The 15,018-nt window shown below is 34.5% G+C and overlaps 2 protein-coding genes and 1 long non-coding RNA gene across 3 annotated transcripts in view; 2 read left to right on the plus strand and 1 right to left on the minus strand.

The window, feature by feature from the left end:
- dpr2 (defective proboscis extension response 2) overlaps positions 1-15,018 on the plus strand; it is a 154,980-nt gene that overhangs the window by 11,066 nt on the left and 128,896 nt on the right. The window lies entirely within an intron of this gene.
- Positions 6,082-8,272, plus strand: LOC118681592 (uncharacterized). Its single transcript, XR_004977302.2, has 2 exons — positions 6,082-6,680; positions 6,769-8,272. It is a non-coding gene; the product is annotated as an uncharacterized lncRNA (long non-coding RNA).
- On the minus strand, positions 7,167-10,730 carry LOC106618010 (protein I'm not dead yet). The gene is made up of 11 exons (XM_014235518.3): positions 10,643-10,730; positions 10,440-10,566; positions 10,266-10,382; positions 10,056-10,204; positions 8,778-8,892; positions 8,671-8,720; positions 8,158-8,610; positions 8,000-8,094; positions 7,662-7,942; positions 7,465-7,602; positions 7,167-7,409 (listed from the first exon to the last, which is right to left on the minus strand). Exons 1-11 carry the CDS (start codon positions 10,645-10,647, stop codon positions 7,272-7,274), a joined length of 1,668 nt encoding a protein of 555 aa, XP_014090993.1. The 5' UTR covers positions 10,648-10,730; the 3' UTR covers positions 7,167-7,271.

A 15,018-nucleotide genomic window follows, 5' to 3' on the forward strand; every position in this document is an offset into this window, starting at 1 on the left:
CCAATATAAAAAAATTCTCAAAATTTAAATCTCCAAACTCAAAATCCCCAAATTTACATCCCCAAAAAGGAGTTCTAAGCGAAAGAAATTACCCCGGTGGTAGGCTGGTCGGCCAGGGTTAATTTGTTTTAGGGGATTTTTAGTTTGGTAATTTATAATTTTGGAATTCTGTTTTTTTGTAGCGAATTTTAATCCTAACTTCAAGTTTCATGATATATGTTTCATAAATTAAGCAGAATTTGGAGCGAATATTTTTTTGATATTTAATTATAAAATTCCAGCCGGGTTTGCATAGATGTAGGAGTATATGAATTCGTGTGTGTTAAAATGTTAATGTATGAAAATTTCATTCCATATTAGTAAGCTGCATAAAATACGAACGTGGCCACATAGTAAAGGGGTTTTGCAACTAAACATAAATCAAATAGTTTGCCGGTAATTTCCAACGAATAAATAAACAAGCCAGCTGTAACTTCCAGTAATAACTTCTCGTCTGCCCATGGATACGGTGCAAATATAGGTGCAACTGTAGGTGCAAATGCTTTTTCGGCCACTGACTGCTCGGTGGTAATGCATGTTTACCTTGTATGGCGATACTCCACGATGTCTCTTCGTATTGCCGTATTTTACCTACGCATTTACTTATGCACATTCTGTTATTTTACATTCCTGCTCAGAAATTGGACGCCAGCAATTCCAATTAAATGTAAACAAATAAATACCAACATGCAATGTACCGAAGATGTGACGCCGAATGGTAGAGAATTGCGTCTTTTACGGCCATTCGCTGGGCTTATAAGTCGTACATACTATATATTGTACATACATACATAACATACATATATTAGAGGTAATACAATATGAGCATAAGTAATAATATTTATTATATGCAGGTCTATACATGTATATATATGTATGTTAGTAAATGTGGCACGACCAACCGGCTGGAGTGTGCTATATGGGCACCTATAGACGCACATATTTACTCGTACATTGATAAATTATACTTTTCTGTTGCATTGGCATTATTTAAACTTAACGACAGTTTGGAACGCAAAGGCTCACTGTATAAATCGTAAAGTTTAAAACGCTTTAAAAAGTATTAATATGTAGTCAATAAGAAGGCAATGACTTCTATCGTCGCATTATTAGGCGATATTTTAATTCTTGCGAACATTGTTAGAAGGTTGATAGCTTAAGTGAATCGCTCTTTACGAAAGCACGCTTTTGAGTTCGTGCATTTTTAGTTATTATAATTTTATGAGGAGGTTATTTGGTGTATTACTGAATAAATAATAGCAAGTTCTCCACGCAACTCTAAAGAGAATGAAATAAACAAAAAATAACACACTCACGTTAAACAATACAAGGGTTGATCCGGAACTTACTAAACAAAGTCAAGTAACAGGCCTTTTTGCAGAGTTAATTGTCTCATAATTTCCTGCAAAAGCGGTTTCTCGTCACAAAAGGTTTCTCGGTGGAATTTATGTATTTTTTCACGGATATTAGAGACTTTTGCACCTCTTAAAAGAGTAAATTATATATCCGACAAGTTAGGAGATTTTTATTCTTTAAGTTGAATTAAACAATGTCCTCTTATACTTTTTCCTTTAATTTTTGTTATTTTATCTTACTTTTCCAATGTATTTCCTTCATTTATGATTTTTTTTTAATTTTGAGTTCAAGTCTCCTTAAACAATTTTTATCGAACAAGTTTGTTTACCTCCTTAGAAGTAAATATAAATTCATTGATGTTACTGGAATGTGCAATTAATTTTGGAGACTTCTGTTAAAGTAGCAGCCTTTAACCGCGAATTAATCCGTTCCGCTTACGAAAACTTGACATTGGTAAAAACATTTAATCGCTTAGGTTCATTGTGGAGCAGTAAGAAGCTGTGAAAAATGTATCAACACGAAAGTTTTAGATCTTTTTATTATCTACAATCAAGATAAACCGTTTTCAACACTTCAATTCACTTCAACTAACATCCAAACGACTTCAGATTGCCCGGAAAATATTTTTCCTTTAATTTTTTGTTATTTTATCATCCTTTTCCAATGGATTTCCACCTACTAGGATTTTTTATTTTTTTCCCATTTTCAGGCATTGGACTATATATTGTAAATCCAAAATTATTTTCTAAAAAGCACACCCTCGCATCTGTCACAATATGCTAAGATAGCTTAAGTTAATGACGACAATGTGAATTACTCTGACTAATTTATTCGAGATTCATTTACGTTTAATTTGAAATAATGGCTTGGAATAGGAAATTTTATGGTAAACGACGATTTAATACCGTTAAAATATATGCTTAGAGTTTTACTAGACATCAAAATAACTACCTTAGTGAAAGCCGACTTAAGCTACTTTACCATTGTAAATACAATTTTTACTCATATATGTAAGCACTACTGTCAACTGACTTACGAAGGTAATGAGCATTAAATACTTACGATCGTATGCTTCACGCACTGAATAATTCGACATGTATAATAAGCTGGGCCAAAAAAGCCTTTAATTTTTTTTCTTAGATACCATGAAAATATCGTCGAAATTTGGTTAAGTTTGAGCTCTTGATATTAATACCATCAGGTGGCGTATTGTAATTAAAAGAATTATTTAGAGTTTGTTTTTTGGCCCAGCCTAATGAATATAACTTATTCGAGCACTTAGATAGTTTCAATCATTTGATTACTTAATTTATTTAATTTTTTCAACAGGTCATAAAATAACGTGAACCTTTAGGTTGTGCTCTTAAATGTTAACTTATAATTTTATTAGTTAGACTGAAATACGTCATTTAAGGGCCGTATTTTCAATATCTGGTTTATATTATCCTTAACTGCTGGTAGCTTCACTGGCTGATGGCTTCAACTTACAGATAGTTCGATTATTGTGAATGCGGGGCGAAAACAGTTCACAAAACTTGCATTGTAAACACGCAATACTGTGTAAATGTCATGAGCCATGTATGTGCATGTTCAGACAAGGATTATTTTTGCCGCCCAAACCTGTTTTCGTAGGCGAGGAGACGACGAGGAAAGACGAAGAGACCGTACCGCTCGTGCCTGGATTACACGCTTTGTGTTATTTTCCGTAACAACTCGGTTTCCAAGGAATATTTACCTTATGCATATACTCGTATGAATGCAAAAATGCTTAATAAAGAATGATAATGAGCGATGAAAGAATGGTCGTCTAAACTTTGTCTACACTTATAGGTTTTACAGCTGACAACTGTCATTTCATGTAACTAAGACTTTTTCTTTCGGTAAAGTTTACCAGAACTTCACTGACAAATGGTTGTTAGCCAGATATTGAGAAAACCATTTTTCAACATGTTGCCGATAAAGTTTTGATTAAGTGTGGTACTCAGTTATTCGTAATACAAGTATGTGGGATAGGGGCGATGTTATCCATTTAAACCCCCTAGAAAATAACTATATAATCAGTTTCATTAAAATAACTTTTCGAATGTTGAATTACAGTCCTCCAAGTCGTCTGTTTTCTCAATAGGTTTTGATAGAAGGCCATGGCTCCGTTGAACGGAGGGAATTGTTTTATATTAAAACAAGGGAACACAAATTTCTAAACCTGGTCATGAGATGAACATAAAAACGGTTGTAAAATGGGATAAAGTCGAGAAATCGAGGTGAAACAAATTGGCCTTTTGATATATAATATATACCATTTTTCATTATGTGTAATGTTTAGCTAGGGTATTCGAATTAATATTTAAGAGAAACACAGATCCGAGTTTGGAGCACAAAGTAGTAATATGCTTTTTTAAAACAGCTAACACCAAAATGTATTAAAACAAGTAAGGAAGGGCTTAGTTCGGTTGTAATCGAAGCTTTGGACCGACTTGGACAATTTTTGGTCATAGGCTGGCACTATTCGTGTAAAGTTTTATCCGAATACATTTATTGGTTCTTGATGTGTATACTGGAAAGTGAAGGAATTTATAAATGTGTTATATGGGAAGTGGGCATGGTTGTTGTCTGATTTCGCTCACGGTTTCGCACTGTAATGTAGAAATGTCAGGATAACATTATCTATACATAACTCCATATCTATCTCGTTTCGTTTTAGGTGTTACAAACAACCGATAGGTGAACAAAACTATTATACTCTGTGACAATATGTTGAAATGGTATAAAAACACCCCTCGGTGCTTGTTCTATAGTCTTCTTTCCAAAAAAAGGTATAATTTTAGGAAAGTTTATGCGTTCATACTTAATCACAAGTTTTAGATATTTTTTTTTCAACGTGAACTCTTGACCGCCCGCTAAGCTGGCCCGATACATAACTGTTGGGATGACAGAGCTGCTTAGAACTTTTTATAAAGTTAGAAATCATCAAGAATACCTGAAAACTAAACTTATCAATCTTGTTGTTGTCCAGTACAATTCACTACAGAACAAAATTGCCAAGTCTTTTTTATGATTGCGAATTGAATGATAATAAGTAATTGCATTAAGAAAGAAACTGAATGAAAATCCCCGTCGAAATGCAAGGAAAAATAGCAAAGTAAATAAACAGCTTCATTTTGAATTTGAAAATGCAATGAATTTTAATACAATTTCGCACTATCCTCCTTCGACCAACCCAAATCAATCTCACATAGTCCTGTTCCGATAGCTGTGATTTCGCTTGTTTACAATCGCCACACAAAGCTTCCTCTGCGGCGAAGGATACAAATTGATTGCTTGTGTACGTTAGCTCATTAGTAACCTCCTGAGTCGTAGCGTACGACTCAACACTCATTCCACTATACTGCTCTTTATGTTGTTGTTACCTCAAATTAGGCTGCCGAAGAGGATAGTGGTTGTCGGTGAAAGGCCATCTGGAGTGCAAAGATCACGTCAAATTTTCCACAATTATGGCTGTACACTCGTGGCTGGCGCAAGTAGCAAATCACCAAAGGAGGCTGGCAGCACCAGAAATGTTGAATTCGACTTACACGCCTCGAATTATACCACCTCATTTTATTGATTTGACTCGTCAACGCTGTCGTTATTATTGCTTTGTGCTTTCATTTCCGGAAATAAATTGTTATAAGTTTCCGCTGGCGTGAATTGTAGTGAGACCGTCTGGGAATATAACATAAATAGGAATCTTTAGATTTGCTTGGTCGTTTGTTCGCTGCTTTCCCGTATTTTATTGACTGTTTGTTTTGTTGCTTTTTGTCGATATAACAAGCAAACAGGCGAACTATTTTTAAAACTGGTGTATGAGGGGTGTTTTGGTTTAAGGTTTAAAATCACACCTTCGTTTAATGACAAGTAAGCGATATTTGTCATCTTTAAGAAGGAAGGAAGCGAAGGACTTTTAAATTCCTGGTCACAAATTACCGAGAATATCTGATAATTTGAAATTCGAAGGTGTGTTGCCCTTCTCTTTCTACATTGGATGTAATTCTTTTGATTTTTGAAGGGGCCATAATTTGGTTTCAATATTTCCTCTAATAACGTATTTACAGTTGCTTTTCAACCACGCCATTTTACCTTGTGGACCTAGCTTATAAGACATATAAACCAAATATTAAGTCATTAGTTATTATTGGGAAAAATGATACCTATAAAGTCATAACATACAAGTATAATTATGTTGAACAATTTGGAAAGTAAAGAGAGAACTGAGCGAACGCAATCGTTTTGTTTTGCTCACACTCGTTCAGAAACGTAACGGTATGATTAATACAGAGGAGAGTGTTAAGATGTCCTTGGATATAACATCAGAAATAAGTTCGCTAAACAAGGAGGATAATCTATGTGGGAAAAATGGTCCAAGTATGAGTTACACATTAGATACAGAAAGTCAAATATTGGGCAGCATGGATTTCGTTAAGATAATGTGACGAAAATGGTAATTCGCTTGGTTATTCGGGTTGGTTTGAATCTCTAACGTTTTACGTTTTGTTTAATATTCGTTTACATAATTATCTCAAAAAATTCTGCCGATACCAAAAATTGGCTTGTTCAATCTTAGCCAAGTGAACAAATCATTTGGAAGATAAAAAATTAAGCGAGCTGTCAGTCGTGGCGACCATGTTTGTTTTCGATTTTGTGTCAAATTTTGTGAGTGTGATCAGAGTGTGATCATATACATGATATACGTTCTCTGGTGTGATCAGTAAGGTTTGGCATTTCATCAAGTCACGTTTCACTTTGATAGAACGCTTGAAATTTATTCAAGAGTATTACGTAAATTCACGTTCTCTGGTGTCTGCTGTTCATCGAAAATCATCTTCTCAGAAGAGGCCCATTTCTGGCTTAACGGCTCCGTCAACAAATAAAATTGTTACTATTGGGGTGAGTCAAATCCTCGTGTGGTTCAGGAAATGCAATTGCATCAAAAAAAAAAATGGACCGTTTGGTTCGGATTGCGGTATGGTGGTATCAACAATAGCGAGCTTTTTTCCGCAATTTGATGAAATTGACGCGGACGATCATTGTTTCCAACAAGACGGTGCGCCATCTCATGTGGACACATTGCGTGAAAATTATGGTGACTCGTTAATTTCGAGAAATGGTCCAGTCAAATGGGATCACGCAATTTAAAACCTCTAGGTTATTTTCTATAGCCTAAATGCTGCATCGGGTTATCGAAAATTCGCGTAAGCGGGTGGAGCCGTGGTGGCCGTTTGGCCGACATTTTGTTCAAATCATAAATGGTAAACAATTAACTGCTTAACAAAAAGAACCCAGTTTGATTATATCTGAGTATTTTATTTAATTTTAACATCACGTTATTGTTGGTAGATCCGATGTGGGCAAAAGAGGCTGACGAAAATGTCAAAACATCCCCATAATGATTAAAAATGCTCGAAAAAATGAAATCTGTTAATTGTGGTTGCCACGCGTATGCAGACGAAAGATTAATGGGGTTACAAATCAATGAAAACAATAGAACATTTTCACGAATTTTTTCTGCTGCACGAAACTTTTTCCTGCTCTCACACCGAACTCCTAATTAATCCAAACTTTATATTCGGTGATCTTAACATTCCGTTTTTTCGTGGACGTCTCTGGTCATTGGAATATACAATATGACCGGATAGCTGAGAAATCCGAATGACCTTCACAGCTCCAGTAAAGTGATGCGTGTCTAAGCAAAATTTTATAGACTATTTCAAGATATGTTAAGAAAAATTAAGTGCTGGAGATTTCAAAGTGAAGAAAAAAGTAAACTCTGATATATATATTTTACATTAAATTGTGAAAAATGCAATAAAATTAACGAAATAAACGAAAAGTAAATGAAATCAGTCAACTTTTGCATTGGTAGAATTGGCCCAATCCGGAAAGTCATTCAAATCTGGATATATAACGAGACCCCATGTTTGCATAAAGCCCAACAGAGAAACGGTGACAATTAATGTGGGCAAAATCCCACCAAGTGCCTGTAGATTAAATGAACAATTACGCATTTCAAAAATTTATATATTATTTACTGACCATGTCCTTTGTACGAATGTAGCCAAATTGCGCCACTATAGCATTCGGCGGCGTACTGACCGGCAGATGAAAAGCCATACTCAGACCCAATGCTGCAGGAAAGCAGATATAAGCCGGATTAACTTTAACTGATAAGGCCTGGAAACACAAAGTTAAAGTTTATTGCAAAATAGGTTATTCTCAAGATAAGCGCTTACCAAATTTATCAATATGGGTATAAGAATATTGCACATGGCTACATTGGATGTGAAAGCGGTACAAAATACAGCGACACAAAAACAAATTAACTGTAAAAGCCAGGGCGGCAATACAGATAAAACCGACAGAGATGCGCCAACGTACGATGCAAAATGGGACTTGGAGGCACCCTCAGCGAGCGCAAAACCACCAGCAAGCAGATAGAGTAAGCCCCAAGAGTGACGCACGGAGAACCAAGACCAATCAAGAACCGGTTTCGCTGTGCCCTCCTCATCCGGTTCTATAAAAAATTTGCAGATGAATTGTTAATACAAATCAGCTACGAAATCCAACATACTTCGGCATATGAAGTACTTCATGCACAAATAATTGACAGGCAACGCAAAGAGTAGAAATGCAACACCCGAGAGGCCAGCAGATGACTGTATTTTTCTGTAATAAACAAAAAGCGTAAGAAATGAAAAGTTCATGGTTTGTATTTGCTTTCACGCTAACTTTTCATTTATAATGTCCGCGTAACCTTTGAGATCACCTATGCCTGGTTTCCTGGTAAGAAAAAGTATTATCATGAGAATAAAAAGTATGCCCACTTGGATTTCGTGACATGAAACTTTTCCCAGTTCTTTTGATTTCTCCCTAATGACTTCACGTGCAGCTTCTTCAGCCTCTTTCGACGAACTAATTTGTTTGCTCTTCGATCTGAAGAGACCCAAGTACTGCCATTGTAATCCCACAGCCATAAGTGTGGTATTGACCAACATGGGTGGCACATTGAAAGCCATAAACGGCAGAAAACCGAGTGTAGTTGACTTGGGGAAAGCTCTTTCGAAAAGTCCTTTGAAAGCAATATTTGTACCAGTGCCAATTAGAGTACCTAGGCCACCGATAGATGATGCATACGAAACACCGAGATAAAATGCAATTTGTACTTGGGAAGGGTAGGGAGGGCTAAAAAACAGATGAAAAATGGCATTTAAGTTGTATTAAAATAAGTAATAAATTACTTACTCCTCTGGTCCAAGTACCTTAGTGGTATCCCACATCTCAACCACGCCTTGCTGTAGAAAAGTTCGGTTTATACTAATTTTAAAAATATTAAATATGTTATTACTTACTGCCGACATTTCTTCTAAAGTGCCTTTAATGACCGGGCACATCATGGCCGTTGCTGCCGAATTCGATATCCACATCGATACAAACATTGTAATAAACAACATACTAAAATGCAACCTATTGGAGAAAGTATTAAAAAATTTTACTATGAGTCAGACAAAGTCAACAAATATCGGTTTAATTAAGAGTAATATAGTAATACCAAGCTCACACCACACATCACTAACTCTAAGGTTGAGTTAAGTTATACTGGTTGGCTTTTACGCTATACATAGACCTACAGGTCCCTTATACTGTCAGATGGAGGTTTAGTTTAATACGAGTTCAAGTTGTCGTCATACAGGACTTCAAGCGAAGTTTAAAAGAGACTTGGTATCCAATTCTGATACTTCATCTAGTCCCTTGTACTGTGAAGCTCCTAAATATCTAAGACGAGTTCTAGATAAGGTCCAACAGAAACAGAGGTGTTCCAGCTTTTCTCTCATGTCTATTTCTTTGTATTTTAGTTCATAATGCTCATACGCTTCGCATGTGATGCCAGTAAGTTATGTGACTAGGCCAACAACCGTTCAATATTTTGTAGATGGTCACAAAACTATGCAGAAACTGCTTTGGATTATATTTAAATAGCATAAAATACAGCTGTAGTCTTACAGTTACGCTTGTTGTTCAGAGTGAGCAAATGTGGCATCCATCGTACCGGCAGGTTTTCTCATGCTCAATTCAAGTAGGTTATGAAACACGCGGTCGTTCGAGATGCCGCAGCTGTCGCAGCTATCATCGGCGGTCTGCCAATACGAATTTGTGAATTTTTGAAACATTATCCTTGTAGTAGCTGTTTTCGGGGCACACTGGCGAGGCTCTTCAAATCTGACGAACGACAGTCGTCGTCGGAGGCGAAATCTTAATATAATAGCTTTTCAGCGCTTCTTGAATTTACATGAAAGTAGATATTTTCCTATTTTTCTGAATTCAACGGAAACGCTGTCTTCGACGTAGTTAAAACCAAACCTCGGGTTTGATTCAGCTTAAAATTTGACAATAGCCGCGTACTTATGGAATGTATGATAGGAGCACTCATATTTTATCGAATAAAAATGTAATATCTCCCTAGAAACTCATTTGAAAAAGGTCGCGTTAACAAATTGTGAGACGAGTCACAGCTAATAATGTGGTGAGTTTATTATAACTACTTGCCACAACAACGTTAACTTCATAAACATCTTATAAACACGTTAATGTTTTGGAGCATGCATATCCGGTATATGAGTCCTACATACCTGTATATTTTGCAGCCAATTACAGATAGTACAGCGTAGGCAATACGTTTATGCAGATTCGAATACTCGATGGCCAAGGAAACCACCAAACTGCCGAAGAACAATATGATGGCGTTCGGGAAATATGCATTAACTGTGGTCGTGGTATCCTATAAATGTCTCAAATATTAGCTACATAAATACATACGAGACAGTTGACAAATGTCATACCAAAACGCCCAAAAGTGGAAAGAGTGCTACTGGCAAGAGAGAAGTTACGCCTAGTGGCAGCAATTCACCAATCCAGAAAATGGCCATTAAACACACCACATAACAACAGCGCATTTCCTGTCAAATGCATGAAAGTATTGAATGTTTCTTAACTGACCACAGTTAGTTACTTACCATATTGGGTTCAATGAAAAGCAATGGCAAAAGCAAAATTGGTGCTATGAATGAGGTAAATCCTCTCCAATGATTGGTGAAGAAGTATTTGCAGCGTTTACCCGCGGGGAGGTCTTCCTGTTCGGTTCTGCAAGGATTATGCAAAGACGATGCATCAAATTACTTTATAAATGTGGAATATATTTAGATTTATAAGAACTTACTCCATAATTGTCGAGTTTTCTAAGTTATTTGGAAATTTATTTTATGCCTTTCGTTGCCCCTAATGTAATGGCTCGCTGTATATATTTATAAAATATGATTTTGACAAGTTATGTATACTATAGTATATTAATAAAATGAGCGAAAATAGCTTCGGTAATAAGTATAATATAAAGTCGTACTTTTAAAATGGGCTATATAGTACCCGATGTTATTAACATAGTAGGGAACGTCACTTGATCGAAATCGATTTGCTGCAATGGAATTGAGTTGCAAATTTCATCACAATGGCAATATATAGATTGAACATTGAATAATTAAAAAACTATTTTATAACTTTTGGTTGCCACCTATTTGAAAATCTCAATTGAAATCATCTCATACATATATGGAGAAGTACAAAACGGGTATTAAAATAATAAGTTTATGTAAGATTTATTTGTTGGAGACAGTGCTGCCACCTGCTGGAAAATTTTATTTAAACAAATTGTCAAAATTAATGCAATATTTTTATGACAGAAATCTTTGAGGTACATTGATATATTTAGAATATAGTCAGCAATTTAAGTGCCCCACTAAAGTTGTCACAAATCAGTCAAGTCAATCCTGGCATAAGATTATTAAATTAAGGAACACAATTCGGTTTTAAATTTATGTTTCCCGGTTGCGAGAGGAGTCTAGTTCTACTATATCTCAGTATTCGATAGTCTATCAGCACACGAGGACTTGATATTTCGGAAGCCTAAGAATTTAATTAAACGGCAACTCTAACGTGTTCAATTGCACATTTAAGGGCCATAAAATATATAACATTTTCTTTATATTCAAATATTCGGCAGTAATTTATTTCATTAAAACTTAATCTCGCTATACTTTTATTACTTAAATATAGGCATATGTCGTACCTTAAGTCAAATTTCAACTGGATTTTGGTCATTAACGAAGAGTTAAAGCGCTGCAAGGGCACTTTGATGCAAGCCACAAATCAATCAATGATCGCTCAAAGTGCTTTGATATGCATATTAAAAGGGTCATATCTGAGTGGTCTTCTTGGCGTATTTGCTTTAACTTTCAATAATAAAGTCCTTAAATAGGTAATCAATGCTTCTGGCAGGAATGGCACCTTGAATTTAATTTAACTAAACCTTGCTTCAGAATTTGTATACAAAGGTAAAAATTAAGCGATAAATAGAAGCTCGCATATACATACATACCAACATATATGCGATGTAGTATATAGTCAGCCATATAGGGTTGCACTTAAAATTACTGGGGAAGTTTGAGAAATATTTCTAAATCTTGTTATGTATTTGAATGTAATGGCTTTATATTCTTAACTACGTGTATACCTCTACGTACATAAATATATAAACCTTTAGGCATTTTTCAGAGAGGTGAGGTAAGTATAGACATTTTAATATTTGATGAAGGAAAATGCAATCAAAGTCAACCTGATGTCAAAAAGTGAACAGTCAAAGTGAAATAAGATCTATAAATTAAGGCAATTGCTATAAGACAATAATAAAAATAATATATAATGTATATTTGAAGCACATACTTATAAATTTACATATGTACCTCTTTGTATATATACATATACACGGCTATTGGGATTTTTAAGCTGTCAGTGTTTGTCACATGTTTGTTTCCATTTATACGAAATCGATTTTTTCGAATGGTTAACATATGAGCGTTAACCAATTATCATGCAATGATAGTCTTTTATAAATTTTAGAGAAAATTCAATCACAGATTTAGCCAATTGCTGGAAGAAATTTTGAACCGACACGCTCCTGTTTTTATATTATGCTTGCTGCTGCTAAGATGTAATTAAATTATATTATATTATTTATCACGACGAATAAATACACGCTTCCAAGTACACAATCACAAAAGTTACGATCAAAATACAAGCACGAATCGATCGTTATCTGATATGTGAGGCGTAATGTAAATCAGCTCGTTGCCTTACCTATAACTTAGTGACTGTACATAGTAGTTATATTGCACAACGTTGCAGGAGGATATTAGAAGAAGGTATCGCATGCCATATGTCTAATCATATGGTTATGTTTTGTTCAACATTCATTGAAAATAATTGCGAAAAAGGCCTCCGGTAGGACCTTCTGTGCAAATTTTCACGTCTTTACGGCAGTGGTTCGGTCGTTCGGCGAGTACATAACGAAATAGCGTTTCATTTTTACATACACGATTTATATTTTACTTTAAATTCAATCTATTTAGCATGTTTCAGTATATTAATCTCAATAATTTTGGGATAAGGTGCCCACCTTCACTTCAAAATTAACTTTAAAACTGAGTGCGTCGCCTCCAGATGTTAAAAAAAATTTTCTTTTTTTATAATCTACAGATTTTACCCCAGGCTAAGCAAAAAAAAAATTGCTCCACCCAAATGCGAATATAATAACAGTATTTATGTATGAATTAAGTCTTAGTCCCACAATCATTCTCTGATTGATTAAATGAGGATTCAGTGTATTCATTATCAGTGGCAGCAAGGAAACAAAAGCAAATATTTGTGAAATCACAATTGAAATTAACTTAATTATACGAAAATAAGAATGTAACCGTTAATTGATGTAAATAATAAATATCCTTTACATTTTTGCTTATATGTAAATATATATTGTTTTTTCGTATTTATCTCTTTAAGCAATCATGTCATTGTTAATATTTACTGAACGCATTAATCAATCAATCATTATTTTTATTAACATAACGGGTAAATTTAAGTACAAAATGTTTAACTTTTGCTGTCATTTCATAATTAATAAGTTTTTGCATAGTATATTAATATATATATGTAAATCAAGGGATAACTGATTTGTTGTATTTAGGTAAAAAATTAAATTTCTTTACTGTAGACATGGCTCTTATGTAAATATTGTACACATTGCACAAATATCTACATACATATGTGTATGTTCTAAGAATCTAGATTAATGAAAAAGATCTCTTAATACAAAAATATTTGGTTTTAAATGTTTTATGCTAATTTGAATGGAAAGAAGGTCTGAATTGTCATTTAATTTCATTTTAGCAATGTTTATGATTTGGTAAGGAATTGAATTTCAGAATTAAACTTATGCAGTTCTGCGTGAATTATTATATATGTTATTATATACAAATATATTGGCTACATGTTGATGCTGGAGTTAACATCTGTGCATTTAGCTATATTTTCCTCAAATGGTTTCATTTGGTGGGTTCTTTTTGACTCGTCTCGATTGAGAATGTTGACAAAAACAAATGTTGTTCGTAGATCAGATGGAAGTGTAATCTGTGTTAATGTAACTCTACTTTTTGCTCATTTCAATTCTGTTGCTTGTATATAAAAACATAACTGCGAAACTCTTGTTCATTCATAAACCATACATCAAATTAATGTCTTTAATATGTTGAAGCTATGACTAGTAAAATTATATTACGTTAAAGTGGAAAACTAAATTGTTCAGCTATTGAACATGTTCTAATCACTTTTTAGATGATATTCGAAGGAATTGGTATTGATAGGATGCTTAAGTATCAATAATAGAAATGTTACCATGTAGATACGAGTATGTTACTATAGCACCCAAATATGTTTAAATTAAACTAAACGTCTTAGTAAATGGCGAACATTTCAAGAAAGACTGTGAAGTTGTCATTAAAAATGTACCCTCCTTTCTGCAGTGGCACCAAACTAATTAATTGAAGTGTTTCCCTCACTTAGTATTCTCTAATAACTTATTTATTACTTTCTTTGCAAAAGAAATATTCATGAGCCAAAAGTAATAACCACAAAACCAATAATATTTATTTTGATTGCACACAAAGCAAATGCACATAATTATAAACAATTAAATCAAGGATTTGGGTGCATAGCAACTTACAAATATCATAAAAGCAAAGCACATAATTATGTGCACACGCACACTCATAATAGTTGCCTTAGCTATATGCCAGGACACTTTGTTTTATCAGCTGAATGGCTTGGCCACCACGGCGTATGAGCGATTCTTTGTAATACTTTACGGACCAGCAAATACGGATATTTAGGTGTGCAATGACATGAGACATGTATCCGCAGGTAAGTGCTTCTTTATGTACTGTGTATTGTTATTGTTCCATCTGTGCTATATTATGAGCGAAGAAGCTCTTTTCTGTCCAACTTTTGTTGGCCACTTTGGTTTTACGATGCTCATCCCGTAACAAAAAAAAAAATGCAAAAATAAAGTAAGGAATGTAGAAGCAGATAAACTTTACATTGTTTGTGGAAAACTGTTAGAATTGAAATGGTGTGATATATGTATTTTTAGGCGTCACGAAAACTCTGAAATATTTTCGCTAAATTTGATTACGATGTCTTCTGTCCTAT

This window comes from Bactrocera oleae, chromosome 3, assembly GCF_042242935.1.
Source record: "Bactrocera oleae isolate idBacOlea1 chromosome 3, idBacOlea1, whole genome shotgun sequence".
In the NCBI taxonomy this organism is placed as follows: Eukaryota; Metazoa; Arthropoda; class Insecta; order Diptera; family Tephritidae; genus Bactrocera; species Bactrocera oleae.